General features: G+C 40.2%; 1 protein-coding gene across 5 annotated transcripts in view; it reads right to left on the bottom strand.

The window, feature by feature from the left end:
* Positions 1-14813: 14813 nt before the first annotated feature.
* PPP1R36 (protein phosphatase 1 regulatory subunit 36) overlaps positions 14814-22459 on the bottom strand; it is a 32453-nt gene continuing 24807 nt past the window's right edge. For 2 of the 5 annotated variants that reach the window (XM_025870492.2, XM_073895351.1), the window contains exons 8-12: positions 19428-19454; positions 16778-16820; positions 16288-16463; positions 16011-16202; positions 14817-15452 (exon numbers count right to left, since the gene is read on the bottom strand). In XM_025870492.2, coding sequence (XP_025726277.1) covers positions 15239-15452; positions 16011-16202; positions 16288-16463; positions 16778-16820; positions 19428-19454 — 652 coding nt within the window. In that variant the 3' untranslated portion in view covers positions 14817-15238. Of the gene's footprint in view, positions 15453-16010; positions 16203-16287; positions 16464-16777; positions 16821-19427; positions 19455-22459 lie in introns of all 5 variants that reach the window. The other 3 variants (XM_073895350.1, XM_025870494.2, XM_025870493.2) reach the window with 3 other exon arrangements.

The following is a 22459-nucleotide window of genomic DNA, read 5'->3' as shown; positions in this document are numbered from 1 at the left end:
TAGCAAAAAGTTGCTGCCGCTGAGGTCACAGAAGTTGTTGCCTGTGTTCTCTAGGATTTTGTTGGATTCCCATCTGACATTTAGGTCTTTTATCCATTTTGAGTTTATCTTTGTGTATAGTCTAAGAAAATGGTCCAGGTTCATTCTCCTGCATGTAGCTGTCCAATTTTCCCAACATCGTTTGTTGAAGAGACTGTCTTTTTTCCACTGGATATTCTTTCCTGCTTTGTCGAAGATCAGTTGAGTATACAGTTGTGGGTCCATTTCTAGGCTCTCTATGCTGTTCCATTGATCTATGTGTCTGGTTTTGCGCCAGTACCATACTGTCTTGATGATGACAGCTTTGTAATAGAGCTTGAAGTCGGGCATTGTGATGCCACCAGCTTTGGTTTTCTTTTTCAACATTCCTCTGGCTATTTGGGGTCTTTTCTGGTTCCGTACAAATTTTAGGATTATTTGTTCCAGCTCTGTGAAAAATGTCAATGGTATTTTGATAGGGATTGCACTGAATGTGTAGATTGCTCTGGGTAGCGTAGACATTTTAACAATATTTATTCTTCCAATCCATGAGCATGGAATATTTTTCCATTTCTTTATGTCTTCCTCAATTTCTTTCATAGGTGTTCTGTAGTTTTTAGAGTACAGATCCTTTACCTCTTTGGTTAGGTTTACTCCTAGGTATCTTATGGTTTTTGGTGCAGTTGTAAATGGGATCAATTCCTTAATTTCTCTTTCTTCTTTCTCACTGCTAGTGTATAAAAATGCAACTAATTTCTGTGCATTGATTTTATATCCTGCCACGTTGCTGAATTCCTGTATGAGTTGTAGCAATTTTGGGGTGGAATCTTTTGGGTTTTCCATACAAAGTATCATGTCATCTGAAAAGAGTGAGACTTTGACTTCTTCTTTGCCAATTTGAATGCCTTTCACTTCTTTTTGTTGTCTAATTGTTGAGGCTGGGACTTCTAGTACTATGTCGAATAACAGTGTTGAGAGTGGATATCCCTGTTGTGTTCCTGACCTTGGGGAAAAGCTCTCAGTTTTTCCCCATAGAGAATGATATTCACTCTGGGCTTTTCATAGATGGCTTTTATGATATTGAGGTATGTTCCCTCTATCCCTACACTGTGGAGAGTTTTAATCAAGAAAGGATGCTGTATTTTGTCAAATGTTTTTTCTGCATCAATTGAGAGGATCATATGGTTCTTGTCCTTTATTTTATTAGTGCGATGTATCACATTGATTAATTTGTGAATGTTGAACCACTCTTGCAGCCCAGGCTTTTGAACAGCAAGGAAAACCGTCAACAAAACTAAAAGGCAACCTATGGAATGGGAGAAGATATTTGCAAATGACATATCAGATAAAGGGCTAGTATCCAAAATCTATAAAGAACTTATCAAACTCAACCTCAACACCCAAAAAAAAAATACTCCAGTCAATAAATGGGTAGAAGACATGAACATTTTTCCAGAGAATACATACAAATGGCCAACAGACACAGGAAAAAATTCTCCACATCACTCGGCATCAGGGAAATAGAAATCAAAACCACAATGAGATACCACCTCACACTAGTCAGAATGGCTAAAATTAACAAGTCAGGAAACAACAAATGTTGGTTAGGATGCGGAGAAAGGGGCACCATCTTACAGTGTTGGTGGGAATGCAAGCTGGTGCAGCCACTCTGGAAAACAGTATGGGGCTTCCTCAGGAAGTTAAAAATAGAGCTACCCTATGACCCAGCAATTGCACTACTAGGTATTTACCCCAAAGATACAAATGTAATGATACGAAGGGGCACCTGCACCCCAATGTTTATAGCAGCAATGTCCACAATAGCCAAACTATGGAAAGAGCTGAGATGTCCACTGACAGATGAATGGATAAAGAAGATGTGGTATACACACACAATGGGAGATTACTCAGCCATCAGAAAGGGTGAATATTTGCCATTTACATCGATGTGGATGGAACTGGAAGGTATGCTGAGCGAAATAAGTCAATCAGAGAAAGACAATTATCATATGGTTTCTGTGGAATATAAGAAACAGTGCTGAGGATCATAGGGGAAGGGAGGGAAAACAGAATGGAAAGGAATCAGAGAGGGAGAAAAACCATGAGAGACTCTTAACTAAAGTAAACAAACTGTGGGTTGCTGGAGGGGAGGTGGGTGGGTGGATGGAGTAACTGGGTGATGGGCATTGGGGAGGGCACATGATGTGATGAGCACTGGGTGTTACATGCAACTGATGAATTACTGAACTCTACATCTGAAATTAATGATGTACTGTAGGTTGGCTGATTGAATTTAAATTTTTTAAAAAAGTATTTCTAAGAAGTATGGGTTGGGGCGCCTGGGTGGCTCAGTCGTTAAGCATCTGCCTTCGGCTCAGGTCATGGTCCCAGGGTCCTGGGATCGAGCCCCACATCAGGCTCCCTGCTTCTCCCTCTCCCACTCCCCCTGCTTGTGTTCCCTCTCTCGCTGTGTCTCTCTGTCAAATAAATAAATAAAATCTTAAAAAAAAAAAAAAAAGAAGTGTGGGTTAATACGGGGCATCCACAAATAGACTTAAAATTTTGATTCTAAATAGCTCCTATGTTCTGACACTGGCCAGTGAGGGCGGGAGAGGTGACCCTGCAAAGGTCCTAGGCTTGGGTGGCCACTCTGTGTCAGGTTTCAGTGTGGCCTGACTTTGAAGAGTGAGGGCTGAGGCCCTCCATCCCAGGGCATGCTCCTTAGGCTCTGCTTGGGCAGCTGGGTTAGAGGCAGGAGAAGTAAAGGAGATAAGAACAAATCATTCGGTACAAGAAGGAGGAGGGAGGCCAAGGTGCAAAGGAAGTAGTCTCAGACACCAAGTCCCTGGGCATGGCTCGCCTAGACTGCCTCAGGCATCACTCCCAGAGAGAGCACCACCAGCATGTGCCCAACCTCAGAGACAGAGAACAACTGTAGGAGCCTGTTGCCAGGCACAAACTGCTCTGGAGACCAACTACAAATACAACAGCAGCCAGTTCCCGCTGTGTGCTCAGTTCCCTGAAACCGCTTGCTTTCTGCAACCTGAAACTTGTTCAGAGGCGGGAGGGGTAAATGAAAATGGGCCTGGAGGAGTCAAGTTTATTTTTCTTTCTTGGTATAAAAATTAGCTGGGAGATCAGAATGCCATAGACCAATCTGAAATAGGATGACAGAGTGAGGCAGGCTGAATCTTTCAACAGTGATAGTTCAGATGCTCTAGGACCCTGGAGCAGGCAGCCTTAAAACAAAGACCAAAGAGAAAAGAGCTCTGCAGTCACCAGCAGAAGGTTAAGCAATAAGACCCCTTCTTTCCGGTCTAAAGGAGAAGTCCTCACTATTCTCAAACCAACCCCATGGTCCAGCTCAACTGCACGAGGCCTCGCGGCCCCCCGGTTTCCAGGTCTAAACCCTGTGAGATGCCCTAGAAGCATTCCCTGGTATGTTCCACTCCATCTCTGCCTATCCAGACCCCTCCCCTCTTCAAGAACCATTTCTGTGCCCACCTCTCACTCCCTCAACCTAATAGGCTCTCTCCCTTAAGCCCCATTGCATTGTTTTCCTTTTTTTTTTTTTAAGATCTTTTATTTATTTATCTGAGAGAGAGTGAGAGCAAGCACAAGCAGGGGGAGGGGCAGAGGGAGAAGCAGACCCACTGCTGAGCTGGGAGCCTGACACCTAGTTCTATCCTACCACCCTAGATCGTGACCTGAGCTGAAGGCAGTCACCTAACCAACTGAGCCACCCAGGCGCCCCTGCTTGTTTTTCTTGATTTCTGACATCTACTCTCCTTTTTAAACCTGTATTTGTCTTATCCTTCCCTTATGCCCAGAGAGCAACCTGCATAATGGACTACATGTTGTCTGTCTCTACATCCACATATCAGATTACTACATTACTACATAAGTATCTGCTGAGCATTTTTTTTAATCAACTTTTTATTTTAGGACAATTTTAAATGTAAAGAAAAACTGCAAAGATAATATAGAGAATTCCTGTATACCTTACACCCAACTTCCCCTATTATCAACATCTTACATTAGTATGGTACATTTGCCACAATTAATGAACAAATATTGATACATTACTATTAACTACAATCCGCACTTTATTAATATTTCCTTTATTTCTTCCTAATGTCCTTTTTCTATTTCAGGATCCTTTCCAGGATACTATATTACATTTAGTCATCATGTGGCAGTTTCTCGGAATTTCTTTTTTTTTTTAATTGAAATATAATTCACTTATTATAAAATCCACTCTTTTAAAATGTACAATTCAGTGATAGTATATTCACAACGTGTAACCATTAGCACTATCTACTGCACATTTTTTAGCACCCCAAAACCAAATTCTGTACCTGTTAGCAGTCACACCCCATTCCCTCTTCCGCTCAGCCTCTGGCAACCACTAATCTAACTTGTCTTTATGGATTTCTCTATTCTGGACATTTCATACAATTGGAATCATAGAATATGTGGCCTTTTGTGTCTGACTTCTTTCATTTAGCACGATGCTTTTAAGCTTTATTCACATTGTAGCAATGAATTGGTTGCTTCATTCTTTTTTAAGGCTGCATAATATTCCATTGTATGGATATACATTTTTTTAATCCATTCATCAATTGTTGGACATTTGGGTTGTTCCATTTTTTTAAAGATTTTATTATTTATTTATTTATTTATTTATTTATTTATTTATTTATTTGAGAGAGAGCAAGCACAAGCAGGAGAAGCAGGAGAGGGAGAAGTAGACTCCCTGCTCAGCGGAAGCCCCAATGCGGGGCTTGATCCCAGGACCCTGAGATCATGACCTGAACTGAAGTCAGATGCTTAACTGACTGAGCCACCCAGGTACCCCAGGTTGTGCCATTTTTTTATCTATTACGAATAATGTTTCTATGAACATTTGTGTACAAGTGTTTGTGTAAACATATGTTTTCAGTTCTCCTGGGTTTATGTCTAAAAGTGGAATTGCTAGGTCATAGGGTAATTCTATACTTAACTTTTTGAGGAACTGACAAACTTTTTTCCAAAGTGGCTACATCATTTTACATTCCCACCAACAATGTTGTGAAGGTTCTGATTACTCCGCATCCACATCAACCCTTGTTCTTGTCTGTCTTTTGTTCATAGCCATCCTAGTGGGTATGCAGTGGTAGTTCACTGTGATTTTGATTTGCATTTCTGTATTGACTAATGATGTTGAGTATTTTTTCCTGTGCGTATGGCCAATTTTATATCTTCCTTGGAATAATATCTGTTCAAATTCTTTGTCCATTTAAATATTTGATCAAACATGCTTGATAGAATGAACAGCAGGCTGAAAGAAGCAGAGGAATGAATTAATGACATAGAAGACAGAGTAATGCAAAGTAATCAAGCTGAACAAAAGATAGAAAAAAGAATTATGCAAAACAAAAATAGACTTAGGGAACCCAGTGGCTCCATCAAATGTAATAATATTCATTTACAGGAGTCCCAGAAAAAGAAGAGAAAGAAAAGAGGGCAGAGAATTTATCTGAAGAAATAATAGCTGAAAATTTCCCAAATCTGGGAAAGGAAACAGATATCTGGATCCAAGAAGCACAGAGAACTCCCAAGAAAATCAACAAAAGAAGATCCACACCAAGACATATTGTTATTAAAATGACAAAATATACCAATAAAGAAAGAATGTTAAAAGCAGCAAGATAGAAGACAGTTAAATACAAAGGAACCCCATGAGGCTATGAGCAGACTTTTCAGCAGAAACTTTCCAAGCCAGAAAGGTGGTATGATATATTCAAAGTGATGAATGCGAAAAACCAGCAGCCAAGAGTACTCTGTCCAGCAAGGCTATCACTCAGAATAGGAGGAGCAATAAATAGTTTTCCAAACAAAAACTAAAGGAGTTCATGACCACTAAACCAACATTGCAAGAAATATTAAAGGGGACTCTGAGTGGAAAGGAAAGACCAAATATGACAGTATGAAGGTAGGAAACACAAAAGCAGTAAAAATGAATATTTCTTTTTTTATTTTATTTTTTTAAGATTTTTATTTATTTATTTATTTGAGAGAGAGAATGAGAGAGAGAGAGCATGAGAGGGAAGAGGGTCAGAGGGAGAAGCAGACTCCCTGCCGAGCAGGGAGCCCGATGCAGGACTCGATCCTGGGACTCCAGGATCATGACCTGAGCCAAAGGCAGTCGCTTAACCAGCTGAGCCACCCAGGCGCCCAAAAATGAATATTTCTGTAAAAAAACCAGTCAAGGAACTCACAAAACAAAAAGATGTAAAATATGATATCATATACCTAAAACATGGGGAGGAGAGGAGTAAAGGATGGGTTCTTTTTGTCAAATAAATAAATAAAATGTTAAAAAAAAAAGCCTCAACAATTCAAAAAGACTGTGTCATACCATGCATCTTCTCTGACATGCATCACTATGAAACTAGAAGTCAACCACAAGAAAAAATCTGGAAAGACCACAAATACATAGAGGTTAAATAACATGCTACTCAATAATGAATGAGTAAAACAAGAAATAAAAGAAGAAATTAAAAACTACATGAAAAGAAATGAAAATGAAAACACAATGGTTCAAAACCTTTGGGATGTGGCAAAAGCAGTTCTAAGAGGGATGTTTATAGCCAGATAGGCCTACCTCAAGAAGCAAGAAAAAGCTCAAATAAACAACCTAACCTTACACCTAAAGGAGCTAGAAAAAGAACAACAAACAAAACTTAAAACCAGCAGAAGGAAGGAAATAATAAAGATTAGGGCAGAAATAAAGGATATAGAAACTAAAAAAAAAAAAAAAAACCAATAAAACAAATCAATGAAACCAGGAGCTCGTGCTTTGAAAACATCAATAAAACTGATAAATGTCTAGACTTGTGAAGAAAAAAGAAGAATTCAAATAAATAAAATCACAAATAAGAAATAACAACCAACACCACAGAAATATAAACAATTATAAGAGAATAATATGAAAAACTATATGCCAACAAACTGAACAATCTATAAGAAATGGGTAAATCCCTAGAAACATATAACCTACCAAAACTGAAACCGGAAGAAATAGAAAAATTTTTTTTTAAAGATTTTATTTATTTATTTGAAAGAGCGAGAATGAGAGAGAGCACATGAGAGGGGGGAGGGTCAGAGGGAGAAGCAGACTCCCTGCTGAGCAGGGAGCCCGATGTGGGACTCGATCCCGGGACTCCAGGATCATGACCTGAGCCGAAGGCAGTCGCTTAACCAACTGAGCCATCCAGGTGCCCCAGAAATAGAAAATTTGAATGGACTGATTACCAGCAAAGAAACTGAATCAGTAACTGAAAACTCCCACAAACAAACGTCCAGGACCAGATGGCTTCATAGGCAAATTCTACCAAACATTTAAAGAAGAGTTAAAGCCTATTCTTCTCAAACTATTAAAAAAAAAAAAAAGAAAGAAAAAAGAAAGAAAGCAAAGGAAGGAAAATTTCCAAATTCATTCCATGAGGCCAGCATTACCCTGATACCAAAAATCAGATAAAGACATCACAAAAAAAAAAAAAAAAAAAAAAATTCAGCCCAAAAGCCCGCATTAACCTAAAAACCAAAAACCAAAAAAAAACACCACAAAAAAAAAAAAAAAAAAGAATTTCAGGCCAATATCCCTGATGAATGTAGACACATAAATCCCCAACAAAACACTAGTAAACCAAATGCAACAATACATTTAAAAAGTCTTCACCATAATCAAGTGATAGTTATTCCTGGGTTGCAAAGGTGGTTCAATATTCAATATTCAAAAATCAATCAATGTGATACATCACATGAATAATAGAGAAAGTTCTTATTTTATTTATAAAGAACATTTTTGGGGTGCCTGGGTGGCTCAGTCATTAAGCGTCTGCCTTTGGCTCAGGTCATGATCCCAGAGTCCTGGAATCAAGCCCCGCATGGGGCTCCCTGCTCGGTGGGGAGACTGCTTCTCCCTCTCCCACTCCCCCTGCTTGTGTTCCCTCTCTTGCTGTGTCTCTTTCTGTCAGATAAATAAATGAAATCTTTAAAAAAAAAAGAATATTCTTTATTCTATTCTTTCTGCATCATTTCAATAGATGCAGAAAGGGCATTTGACAAAGTAGAACATCCATTCATGATAAAAACCTTCAACAAAGTAGGTTTTAAAGGGAACATACTTCAACATAATAAAGGCCATGTATGAAAACCCGCAGTTAACATCATCCTCAATGGGAAAAACTGAGAGCCTTTTCCCTAAGGTTAAGAACAGGACAAGAAGTCCACTTTCACCACTTTCATTAAACACAGTACTGGAAGCCCTAGCCACAGCAGTCAGACAACAAAAAGAAGTAAAATGTATCCAAATCATCAAGGAGAAGTAAAACTTTCACTATTTGCAGATGACATGATACTATATGCAGAAAACCCAGAAGACTCCACCAAAAAACTGCTAGAACTGATAAATGAATTCAGTAAAGTTGCGGGATACAAAATTAATCTACAAGAATTTGTTGCATTTCTATACACCAATAATGGAGCAACTTAAGGAGAAATTCAGAAAGCAATCCCATTTACAATAGCACCAAAAATAATAAGATACCTAGGAATAAACCTAACTAAAGAAGTGAATGACCTGTACTCTGAAAACTATAAAACATTCATAGGGGCATCTGGGTGGCTCAGTTGGTTAAGTGTCTGCCTTTGGCTCAGGTCATGATCCCAGGGTCCTGGGATGGAGCCCTGCATCAGGTTCCATGCTCTTCAAGGAGCCTGCTTCTCCCTCTGCCTCTCCCTGCTGCTCCCCCTGCTTGTGCTCACTCTCTCTCTGTCAATAAATAAAATCTTAAAAAAAAAAATTCATGAAAGAAATTGAAGAGACCAAGAAATAGAAAGACATTCCATACTCATGGATCGGAGGAACAAGTATTGTTAAAATGTCTATACTACCCAAAGCAATCTACACATTTAATGCAATCCCTATCAAAATACCAACAGCATTTTTCACAGAGCTAGAACAAACAATCCTAAAATTTGTATGGAACCACAAAAGACACCAAAGAGCCAAAATAATCCTGGAAAAGAAAAGAAAAGCTGGAGGCAGCACAATTCTGGACTTGCAGTTATATTACAAAGCTGTAGTGATCAAAACAGCATGGTACTTTGGCACAAAATGGACACATAGATCAATAGAACAGAATAGAAAATCCAGAAATAAACACACAATTATATGGTCAATTAATCTTTGACAAAGGAGGAATGAAATATCCAATATCCAATATCCAATATCCAATGAGAAAAAGACAGTCTCTTCAATAAATGGTGTTGGGAAAACTGGACAGCAATATGCAAAAAAATGAAGCTGGATCACTTTCTTACACCATATACAAAAATCAGTTCAAAATAGATTAAAGACCTAAATATGAGATCTGAAACCATAAAAATCTTAGAAGAGAACATAGGGAGTAATTTCTCTGACATTGGCCATAGCAACTTTTTTCTAGATAGGTCTGAGGCAAGGGAAACAAAAGCACAAATGAACTACTGGGACTACATCAAAATAAAAATCTGCACAGTGAAGGAAATAATCAACAAAACTAAAAGGCAACTTATGGAATGGGAGAAGATATTTGCAAATGACATATCCAACAAAGCATTAGTATTCAAAATATATAAAGAAGTTATACAACTTAATACCCAAAAAACAGATAATCCAATTTAAAAATAGGCAGAAGACATGAATAGAAATTTCTCCAGTGAAGACATACAGATGGCCAACAGACACATGAAAAGATGCTCATCATGACTTACCATCAGGGAAATACAAATCAAAACTACAATGAGCTATCACCTCACACCTGTCAGAATGGCTAAAATCAACACAAGAAACAACAGGTGTTGGCAAGGATGTGGAGAAAAAGGAACCCTCTTATAACGTTGGTGGGGATGCAAACAGTGCAGCCACTGTGGGTGGCTCAAAAAGTATAGAGGTTCCTCAGAAAGTTAAAAATAGAACTACCATAAGATCCAGCAATCACACTACTGGGTATTTACTCAAGGAATATAAAAACACTAATTCAAAGGGACACATGCATCCCCATGTTTATAGCAGCATTATTTACAAGAGCCAAGATATGGAAGCAGCCCATGCCCATCGATTGATGAATGGATAAAGATGTGGTATATATATACAATAGAATATTATTTAGCCATAAAAAAGAATGAAATCTTAAAAAAAAAGAATTCTTGCCATTTGCAATGACACGGATGGATCTAGATGTATAATGCTAAGTGAAATGTCAGAGCAAGATAAATACCATATGATTTCACATGTGGAGTTTAAGAAACAAATGAGTAAAGGGGAAAAAAAAGAGGGAGAGAGACAAATCAAGAAACAGACTCTTAACTCTAGAGAACAAACTGATGGTTACCAGAGGGGAGGGTGGGGGATGGGTGAAATAGGTGATAGGGATTCAGGAGTGTGTGTCTCATGACGAGCACCAGGTGATTAAAATAAAAACTTAATAAAATAAAATAAAAATTGGAGTATTTATTTTTTATTGTGGAGTTGTAAGAATTCATTATATATTCTGAATATCAGACCTTTATCACATATATGATGTGCAAATATTTTCTCCCATTCTGTGGATTGTTTTCACTTATAGCAGCTTCATTGAGATAAAAATATGCCATACAATTCACCATTAAAGTGTAAAATTTAATTATTTTTAGTATATTCACAGAGTTGAACAACCATCACCCTCATTTCCTTGATAGTGTCCTTTGAAGTACAAAAGTTATTAATTTTGATGAAAACCAATTTATCAATCTTTTCTTTTCTTGCTTGTGTTTTTGGTGTCATTCATATTTAAGAAACCAATGCCTAACACAATACCATCAAGATTTACTTCAACATTTTCTTCTAAGACTTTCCTAGTTTTAGCTCTTACATTTAGGTCTATGATCCCTTTTGAGTTAAAATTTTGAAATCAGAATGTGTTAGTCTTCCAACTTTGTTCTTTTGCAAGATTGTTTTGCTTATCTGGGTCTCTTACATTTTCATATGAATCTTAAGAAACTTAAAAGTAAGAAACATAGAGAAAGAAATTTCTGAATCATCGTCTAAGGTGGCTGCATCATTTTTATTCCCTCCCCACCCGCCCCACCAGCAGTGAATAAGAGTTCCTTTGCTCTGCAACCTCACCAGCATTTGATATTGTCAGTTCTTTGGATTTTAGCCATGTTAATAGGTGTGTAGTGTTATCTCATAACTTTCAAAATTTGCCTTCCCTAATGATTGTGAACATCTCTTCATATGCTTATTTGTTGTGTGTATATTTTCTTTGGTAAGTTGTCTTATGTAAGTTTGTTTGTTTTTTTAAGATTTGATTTACTTGGTGTGCCTGGGTGACTCAGTCGGTTAAGTGTCTGCCTTCAGCTCAGGTCATGATCCCAGGGTCCTGGGATCGAGCCCCACATCGGGCTCCTTGCTCAGCGGGGAGCCTGCTTCTCCCTCTCCCTCTGCTTGCTGCTCTGCCTGCTTGTGCTATCTCTCGGTCAAATAAATGAATAAAATTTAAAAAAATTTATTTACTTATTTGACAGACAGACACAGTGAGAGAAGAAACACAAGCAAGGGGAATGAGAGAGGGAGAAGCAGTCTTCCCACTGAGCAGGGAGCCCCACATGGAGCTCGATCCCAGGACATTGGAATCATGACCTGAGCCAAAGGCAGATGCTTAACAACTGAGCCACCCAGGTGCCCCTTATGTAAGATTTTTGCCCATTTTTTTCATTGGGTTGTTTTCTTATTGTTGATTTTTAAGAGTTCTTGTATATTTTGCATTCAAGTCCGCTATCAGATATGAGTTTTGCAGGTATTTTCTCTCAGTTGGGAGCTTGCTTTTTCATTCACTTAATTGCCAAATATTTAAAAAAACAAAAAGCAAACAAACCCTTTGGTAAGCTTTAACAATGCACCTGCTTAAAAAACATCAAAGGGTACCCATTTAAGTTTGTTGTTTTGTAAATTACTAAAGGGACTCTCTGGAAAGATCTAGGGCCAAGTAAAGATGTGTATTTGGATTTCAGACCCCATCCATCCCTTTGACTGGTGCCCTTGTGCAAGCCACAAACTGCATAATCACATTGTAACAACCCCATTGATCTTAAGTGTATCCTTAATACACTTACAGAACCTTCCATGATAGGCTCTCCCTATTTTCTTGCCACATCTCATCCTTCTATCCTTTCTGTCTATACCCACAAAAGCCTTATCGAAACAACTTCAAAAGGCTTTGCTTCCAGCCTCAAGATTTTCATAGCCAGTGTGGCAGGCTGACTTTTAAGACCCGCAGTGACCCTCACCTCTTGGTATTCATGACCCTGTATGGTCTCCTCCCATTGAGAGTAGGCTGAACCTTGTGACTTGCTTCTAAAGAACAGAATACAGCAAACTGATGGAATGGCAGTTCCAGTAGTAGGTAAATTACTAACTTCTGTCTTGCACACTTTCTCTTCCTTTCTTACTTGTTCACTCTGACGAAGCCTACTGATTTATTGTAAGCTACTGAGGCACAGGCTCATATAGCAGGGAAAAGAAGGAGGCTTTGGGCCAGTAGCTTCTGAGGGGCTGCAGCCTCAGTCCAATAGTCTATGAGGAATTTAATCCTGCCAACAACCACTTGAGTCATTTTGAAAGCAGATCAAACCCCAGTTGAGCCTTCAGATGACTTCAGCCCTGGTTGACACATTGGTTGAAACCTTTATGAGAGACCAGGAGTCAGAAGATTCAAGCTAAGCTGCACACCAATGCCTGACCCACAGAAACTGTGAGATAATAAATGTTACTGTTTTAAGCCGCTGTTTTGGGGTAATTTGTTTCACAGCAATAGATTAATATGGTTAGGAGCATTCCCCTCCTCACTTTCTACCACTCTAATCCCATGTGTCTTCAAGTCTCAGATTTATTTACTTACTTATTTTTTAAGTAGGCTCCAGGCTGGGCATGGATGTGGAGATTGAACTCACAATCCTGAGATCAAGACATGAGCTGAAATCAAGTTGGATGCTTAACCAACTGAGCCATGCAGGCTCAGTTGGTTATTATTTTTTTTAAGATTTTATTATTTTTTTAAGATTTTTTTTTAAGATTTTATTTTTTAAAATAATCACTACAACCGGGCACCTGGGTGGCTCAGATGGTTAAGCGTCTGCCTTCAGCTCAGGTCATGATCCCAGGGTCCTGGGATCGAGTCCCGCATCGGGCTCCCTGCTCCTTGGGAGCCTGCTTCTCCCTCTGCTTCTCTCTCTCTCTCCCTCTCTCTTTCTCCCTCTGTCTCTCATGAATAAATAAATAAAATCTTAAAAAAAAATAAAATAATCACTACAACCAACGTGGGGCTCGAATTCACAACCCTGAGATCAAGAGTCACAGGCTCCACTGACTGAGCCAGCTGGGCGCCCCTCAAGTCTCAGATTTAAATGTCACTTCCTGAGGGGTGAACTCTCTTCCCCCTGCCCATCCTGCACACCCCAGCAAGTCTCTGGTTCCACACTCTTGGCGTTCTCTCCTTCTCTTATGCAGCATTCATCACCACTGCAATTAGTTCATTATCATGGTATTTGCTTCCCATCTGTTACTCCCTAAGACTTGTCAGTTCCAAGTCAGAGCTGGCTGTATTTTTTCTACACTGAATTCCTAGCACCAAACATGGTGCCCAGCACAGAGTGGGGATATACTAATTATAGAATGAAAAAATGAATAAGCAAATGAAGGAATTAGTAAATGAAGTATCCCAAAGCCTTGCCGTTCAGAAAGGAGGTAGAGAAAAGCCCAGTGCCCTAGTAAAGATAGTTATAAAAGTCTCATAATTCTCGGGCTTTATTTTAAAATATCAAAAAATAAAAACAAAAACCAAAAATAAAACCATGTCAACATATTCTAGATAGAGATTTGTTATGACAGAGTACATTATAACCAAATTCTCTACATAAATTAAAAGTCCAACAAAGGTTAGCTCATAGTACATGATTTTGATAAAAACTTTGCAGTTTTATTTTTGTATTTTTTTTTAAGATTTTGTTTACTTATTTGAGAGAGAGACAGAGACAGAAAGAGCATGAGCAGGGGGAGCGGCAGGCAGAGGGAGAAGCAGACTCTCTGCGGAGCAGGGAGCCCGGCATGGGACTTGACCCCAGGATCCTGGGATCATGACCTGAACTGTAGACAGCTGCTTAACCAACTGAGCCATCCAGGCGCCCCTCCTTAGTGATTCTTAATCATCACCTCCTGCCAAGTAACATCCAACTCACTCCGTAGCTGGACATTCAGCTGTCCTTTCCAGCCTGCTCCTCGACTGCTCCCTTTGCAGGCATCATGCTCCTGCCTTTCCTCAGTCACAGGGCATATTTTTTCATCTCTGGGCCTTTGCACATGTTCTTCCTCTCCCTGGAAGTCCCCCTTTAGTGCCAACCGATCCCCCCCAAAGCCAAATTCAAGTCCAAATGCTCCTGGTCCCCCTAGAAGTGATTGCTCTTCTGCTCTGTCCTCTTAGGGCCTTGGTTTTTACCTCTTTTATGGCTTCTAACACATTCAATATTGTCTTGTGAGCAGGTGTGTATTTTGTTTATCTTCTCCACTACCCACATCTGAGGATATGATGGTCTCTGTCCTGATGAACCCTTTTCCCTACATAACCCAGCACACGGCTTTGGATGGACCAGAGGCTTAATACATGTTTGTCGTTGAATGGGTAAATGAAAGAATGAATGAAACATATATGCTAAAAGGCTTTTAAATGAATCATATATACTTTATATCTCAATGCCAATAATAACATAGCCATAGAAAAACATTTCATTTTAAAAACATTTTAATTTCCCTTTTTATAAAATTTAGTTTTCAAAAGTCCCAAATATACTCTCTCATACAGTAAAAATGAACTTAGGAACAAATACACAGGATGTTTCTTCACTAGTCCATTGAACACTGGTTAAATGTCCTAATATATTACTCTGAATAGTCACAGAGAAGCCAAGGAGGTAAATAAATAACACAGCAAACTAGTAAATACAGGAAAATGAGTTTTTCAAAAGCTTTCTGGGATTCTTTAATTGTCTACTGTTGAACTTTTAACAAAATAATTTGAATTTAAAAAGTTTAATAATAATAAATATTAGTCCTATATAAAGTGATTAAGTCAAAGTAGTTTACTTCAAATACAGAGACTTAATTACAGAAATGGAATGTACCCGATTGTTTAGGGAATGTTGTTTGAGAGGACAGTGTTCTCATGACTAAGTTCAGTGTATCCTGGATCTTCATGTTATTTCTTTCTATCAGGGAAGAATGTCTCCCATCCGGTTTCGTGTTTTCTTCTGGTTCAAGGGGGAGAAGTGTATGGGGGTTGAACAGACACCGAGGCTCCCCCAAGATGCCAACTCTGTGAAAAGAATTACTGGTATAGCTGAAGCAATAAGGCCAAAGAAGAAGGTGTATGGTTCTGGCTGTGCGTGCATGTGTGTGTATGTGTGTGTACACACCAAAGCTGCGTGCGCGCGCACACACACACACACACACCTATATATATATATTTTTTTCTTTTTAAGTTTTCCCTGTTTCCATGAACCCCCATTGTGGTCTTAAGTGTGGGTCCAAAAACTCAGCCCACAGTAAGATTTTGTAACTGGCCTTCCCACATTTCCCAGAGGTAGTTCTTCTAATGGAGAAACTTCAGCCTTATAAAGTTGGCTACTCCCTCCTCCAAATTAGAACTCTTTGAAGTCTAGCATAACTTTCTAGCAGTGTTTTCTAGTCTGGCCAGGTGTACCAAGAGATGCTTGGGAAAGGAAACAGGTGGAGCGGAGGGGGGTGGGTAGGAAGGCAGCTTTCATCTTCGTTCAACTTTCTGGACAAGGCATGGTGTCTGAGCCCCTGCGCCTCCTGGCCCAACCTAGGACATGACCCGAGGCTCCCCTTTCTCTCTCCTTGGGCCACTTACGTTGGCATGGGCACAGAGCCCAGACTGTCCATGTGCTCTTGCCTCGGGGCTGGGAGTCTGATGCCTCCTTGATGATTCTTTTTCTCAAAGACATTCTGAGCTTTTTCTCTGAGAGACGGCAGCAGAGTAGACATGACTGGAGAGCGCATGTTGATGGCTTTTTTAATCGCTGGGCGTTTTGCCATCATTCTCCTGGGGTGGGGAGGGGTGACATTTAGGTTACATCATCCTGTTTTCTAGAAATATCCCTGAGCTTTGGAAAGTCAAAAGGTCATACCTGAATTGTACAAAAGTCATGTGTTTCTTTCCCCCCGATTCTTCATCCTCACGCTTCCTCCGAGGAATGTTGAACATATTGGTACGAAAGAGCCTCCCTATTTCTTCCTCAATCTCTGTGAAGTGTTGACGTCGGAAGACAATCCAAGCTACATATGTACAGAAAGTATAAAAGGACTACGACAGAAAACAGACAAGAATCACGACCCACGGCTATGATAGTAAAAACTCCCACCTGTCTATATAACGCTGCTAATCAGACGCAAACCCAGATGACCCCATTTCTCCACATTCCTGAAAAGCTGTGGAAAATTACACACGTACTCACATTTGCAGGAGGAAAATGAGACCAAAAATTTAAGATATGGCATACAGCTTGTTAGCAACCTTTTAAGAAAAGATATTCACTAAAAATAAGTACCTAACAAATGGCTATTGGTTACTGGTATACTTCATGTTTCATTCAAAAGAGAAAAGCCCCAAAGACTCACCTCAAAGAATTTCCAGTCTTTCTGTGTATCTGATATTTTCTCCCTGCAATATAACAAATCACAACTACAGGTTGAGAGGGAAGTTCAATCTTTCAGTGATCTAGGCAAGCCCCTATCTTCAAAGGCCTCTTGGCAGGATCATTACCTGTGGCCCCAAGGCTATTTATTTATTTTTTAAGATTTTTTATTTTTTATTAGAGAGAGAGAGTACAAGCAGGGGGAGCGGCAGGTAGAGGGAGAGGGAGAAGCAGGCTACCCACTCGGCAGGGAGCCTGATGTGGGGCTCCATCCCAGGACCCTGGAATCGTGACCTGGGCCGAAGGCAGCCGCTTAACCGACTGAGCCACCCAGGCACCCCGGCCCCAAGGCTATTTAGCTACGTAAATGCGGTCAAAAGGCATTGATGAGTCCCGGTATCTTTTTCTTCAACTTCTCAGGTTATCCAGATCAAAACCCCTACTAGAGTGTTTGGTTAAAAGTTAATCAATATAAATTCAGGATACACAAGCCAGCAGGAAATGTATTCTTATGAACGTTTTTGGTGATGTGAGGGTTGGGGAGAAAGGGGAGTGGAAAGGTGGTAAAGAGGTAACATGGGGTGTTAGTAGGTAGGGAAATAGGAAACTAAAGGGAAGTCTACAATGGAGAAAAAGACAAAGAATAAACATCTTAAAAATCTTAGAAAGATTAAAAAAAATCTTTAAATAAAATCTGCAGTTCACTGGAGACAGCAGTGCGCTCTTCCTTCTAGATGTGGTATATACACTGAGCCTTGTCTCTTAAAGGCAGGCATCTGCTCAGGAGTCCTTGCAACACAAATTCAGTGTTAAGGATACTGTACCGGCATGGGCACACTTACTGAACTTGGCCCCCCTCCCCAACACATGCCATTCTAGTTCTGATTCCCAGCCTTAGGAGAGCTGCCATGGCCTGCGGAGGACTTGAGAACTGATGGAGAGGGCTATGCACCTGCAATCACTTGATCACTCAAGGGGGCCAAGGCTAGACCCAGGCACTCCAAGGCTGATCCTGGATGTGCTTCTGGTTTTGCTTGAGACTTCCTCTGAATAACAGACTCCCAGGATTGGCCCTTGTTATCAGGCTTTCAAGAACCATCCTGAACTCCAGTGGTCTGGGGAAGATGAACCAAACCCCTCAGGGACTTCATGATCTGTGTAGGCCCAAATTAGCCCTCCATTTGGGGGGAACACGGAAGCACTGGTTCAGCTTTTACTGGGGTGGATCCCTCCCTTCCTGCAGCCTCTTCATTCATACACTGGTTTCCTCGTGTGCAAGTCTTCAACAAGGAAGTAAGGCAATCATTACAGTGCTTATTTACTAAGTATGGACCCTGTGCCAAGTATGCTAAGCCCTTTACATGACCATATTTAGTCCTCATAAGATCTCTACGATGTAGTCAGCATTATTATTCCCACTTTACAGCTGAGGAGACTGAAGTTCAAAGACATGTAATTAGGGACAGAGTCTGTACTAAAACTTGGGCCTGTCAGATCTCCACATCTGTCCCTGCAACCAGAACGCTAGGAAAACAAGCTTTTCCTTTAGATTAGTTTGCAGATGGAAAACATTAAATTACAGGCCCAGCAGAAACTTTCAGGACAAGCCTCTGTTGTCCTTCTGTGCCACCTGCAGCCTCCACCTGACCAGAGTGCTTATGTGGCATTTCCCCTCTTCCATGGCCTCTACCAGCTGACACCAGACACCATGCAGACCTGCCAAGCTGAAGCAAAAACCAACCACACTCGGTATCTGGAATACCAAGTCAGCCTGCCTTCTGGGAGAAGATTTAGACCAGCACTTAGGGTTATACAACTCAAACCAGAGGTTTAATACAACTCAAACCAGCACCATCTTAGTGAGGTTTTGAAGTGACAGGGTGCACAGGAAACACACACTTTCTCCTCTCCTCTCTTTTCTTTCTTTCTCTTTTTAAAGACTTTATTTATTTATTTGAGAGAGAGAGAATGAGTGGTGGGGAGGGACAGGAGAGAGAGAGAGCAGCAGACTCCCTGCTGAGCAGGAAGTCCATGTGGGGCTGGATCCCGGGACACGGAGACCACGACCTGAGGGGAAGGCAGACACTCAACCCACTGACCACCCAGACGCCCCGCCTCTTTTCTTTTCTTATCTCTCTTTTTTTTTTTTAGAGAGAGAGAGTGCATGTGCACACTCCCAAGTGGGCATGAGGAGGGGTGGGGAGAGGGAGAGGGAAAGAGACAATATTAAGCAGGTTCCACACCCAGTGCAGAGCCCCATGTGGGGCTCTGTCTGATGACCCTGAGATCATAACCTGAGCTGAAATCAAGAGTCGGATGCTAAACTGACTGAGCCACCCAGGTGTCCCTCTCTCTTTTTTTTTTTTAAGTTTTATTTTATTTAAGTAATCTCTACACCTAACATGGGACTTCAACTCATGACCCCAAGATCAAGAGTCACATGCTCCTCCACCCGAGCCAGCCAGTTGCCTCTCCTCTCTTTTTAAACATTAGAAGAGAAGGTACCATGAACCTCTTCCCCTTCCCCTCAAGTTGCCATAAAAGGAGACTTCTTTCTCTCTTAAAGCCCAAAGCAAACTGAAGGAGCCTACCCCACCGAAATCAAGTACAGAAGGCAGTGGGTTTCTTCTTACCATTCTGATTTAGCTCTGCGTATGAACCTGAAATGAGTCAAGGAAATGGAGGCAGAGAATGAGCACATTTGGGAACCTCCTAGTTTAAATCTGCAAATTCCTCTCTTGGTGAATTTTGGGTCATTTTTCTTCTTTTTAATTTTACTTTATAATTTTTGTATTAAGTACATAATTATAAACTGACTATAAATTTAAAGATTCACTGAGCATCAATAACAAATTTAAACACTCCAAATTCAAATAGACTTTATAATAGCAAAATCCAATGGAAATATAATGTGAGCCACAAATGTAATTTTTGAATAAAATTTCTGGTGGCCACAGTAAAAAGAAACAGGTGAAATTAATTTTAATAATATACTTATTGTATCCAAACCCTGAAATATTATTTTAATATGTAGCCAACATTTTAGAATGATTAATGAGATATTTTGTTCATTTTTAAACTTGTTTGTATAGTGTATATTTTACATCTATATACATCTATAGTGTATATTTTACATCCATTTAAATATGGACCAGCTGCATTCCAAGTGCTCAATAGCCACATGTAGCAAGTGGCTACCATGCTAGTCAGCAAAAATGCTGTACATTTCACCTGTGAGGGCAAACTCCAAAGAAAAGGGGGGAAAGCCAACCTGGTGGTAAATCCAGAGATTTTCAGTGACCTACTATGAAGCTTTCTTCTCTCTCTTTTTTTTTTTAAAGATTTTATTTATTTTTGACAGAGAGAGAGAGAGTACAAGCAGGGGAAGCAGCAGGCAGAGGGAAAGGGAGAAGCAGGCTTCTGCGGAGCAGGGAGCCCAATGCGATGTGGGGCTCAATCCCAGGACCCTGGGATCATGACCTGAGCTGAAGGCAGACGCTTAACTGTCTGACCCACCCAGGTGCCCCTGTTATGATGCTTTCTTATTCCTTCTTGCTACATTAGACTCTTAGCTCTAAAACAAAATGAGGAAAGTATATCATATTTTATATTCCTGGGAAAAAAAAAGCCAGGCCCAAGGGGTCCTGAGGCCCTAGAGAAAAAAAGTTTGCTCCCACTTACCCCCTGCTGCTTTGGATGGAAATCAGGTTTAAATGGAGGTCAAGGCCTACTCTGCACAAAGGAACAGAATATCAAAGGGATGTGTTTGTGGGAGGGGAAAGAGGCCGTATTGACCGTGACTAGAAGGGTGGGGGTGGGGAATGGGGCTTAAGGATGATTTATAAAACTGAGTTTCAAAGAGACCCCTTTCTCTGTATGCTCATCCCTATGCCAGCCTCTCTGGTCACCCATCAGGCGACAGCTTGCACTGAGAGCAAAGGAGGAGGGTAGAAATCCTAGGATAGAGGCGGGGATGGAGCCCGAATTGGCCCGAAGAATAGATCTAATTCTATAGCATGTGCCATGAAGAGGTTTCCTTATCTATCCTGGAAAACACGGAGATCTTTTACTGAACACGTTCATCAAAATCGTGCCAAAGCTTTTGCGATATCAGGATTTTACAGATGTATTAAGAATAGAAAAGTATGTCCTCCTACTTTTCGAGAAACATGAAAGCACTAAATTAACTGCCCCCAAATTGCTGGTTCTTCTGAAATCTCTAATTTAACTCCAGAGACAAATAGCTTAAGGTGGTCCTAGTCCAATATTAAGTGTGCATATATTAGAAAAGTCAGAAAATACATGAGAATGTTCTCATGGGAATATTAACTTATTCACATTGGAAGTGAAAGAACGATATATTAAAATCAGGTAATCACTCCTAACTGGCAAAAAAACTGTCCTCACCTTCTAGATAAAAATAGCCAAAAGAACAATATAAACTCCATTCTAGGACATAATCAACGCCCATGGCCAATTAACAACGTTTATTGGCAAAAAACATGCTGTAATCTATTTTCCTTGATATCCTTTGTTCAGCTCTATGACCCGTATGGAATTTGCTATGTGAGTGGTGGGTGGTGAGCTCTAAACTGATTCTTTTCCAAACTGCTATCCAATAGGCAGGAGAAAAGCAGGTGATGTTGCATATAATGACAAAAAGACCAGCACCTCCTGGAGATGAGCCAGTACTAAACTGAGGCAATCCTTATCTTTCAAACACGATGAGTTCTTTAAAAGTTTGTAAAAATTACATCGTAATAAAAATGTACTGTTAAAAGCATAATAATGTAAGTGTACGTTCTATATCCAGAGAACTAAAAGATATAATAAAATCTTTAGTTATAATTACTCATAGTTTGGGTTTTTTAAATCTCAAAATTAGTCCGCACTGCACATGTGCTTTTATTTTTAATGTTTTTAAAGATTTATTTATTTGAGAGAGGGAGGGAGAGAGAGCGTGTGCACGCATGAGTGGAAGGGAGGCACAGAGGGAGAGGGAGAGAATCTCAAGCAGACTCCCCGCTGAGCCTGAGGCATTAAATCCCACAAACCCTGAGATCATGACCTGAGCCAAAATCAAGAGTCCGAAGCTTAACCAGTGGGGCCACACGCCAGCCACCCCTGTACCTGTGCTTTTAAAGATTAAACATTAAGGGGTGCCTGGCTGGCTCAGTCAGTAGAGCATGCAACTCTTGGTCTCAGGGTTGTGAGTTCGAGCCCCACACTGGGTGTAGAGATTACTTAAAAATAAAAATCTTTAAAAATTAAACATTAGGGGCACCTGGGTGGCTCAGTCGTTAAGTGTCTGCCTTCAGCTCAGGTCATGATCCCAGGGTCCTGGGATCGAGCCCCGCATCGGGCTCCCTGATCCATGGGAAGCCTGCTTCTCCCTCTCCCACTCCCCCTGCTTGTGTTCCCTCTCTCACTGTGTCCCTCTCTGTTAAATAAATAAATAAAATCTTTTAAAAAAATTAAACATTAAATATTGCCAATATAATTATTTTTTAAGAGTAGGTGTTTTTCTGTTTTGTGTTTTTTGTTTTTGAGGTTTTTTTTTAATAAAGATTTTATTTATTTATTTGAGAGAGAAAGAGAGAGCATGAGCAGTGGGGAGGGGAAAATGGAGAGGGAGAAGCAGGCTCCCCATTGAGCGGGGAACTCA

The sequence above is a fragment of the Callorhinus ursinus genome, unplaced genomic scaffold, assembly GCF_003265705.2.
Source record: "Callorhinus ursinus isolate GAN/ISIS: 27379988/994484 unplaced genomic scaffold, GSC_fseal_2.0 scaffold8, whole genome shotgun sequence".
Classification (NCBI taxonomy): Eukaryota; Metazoa; Chordata; class Mammalia; order Carnivora; family Otariidae; genus Callorhinus; species Callorhinus ursinus.
This window is presented reverse-complemented; position numbering and strand designations above follow the sequence as displayed.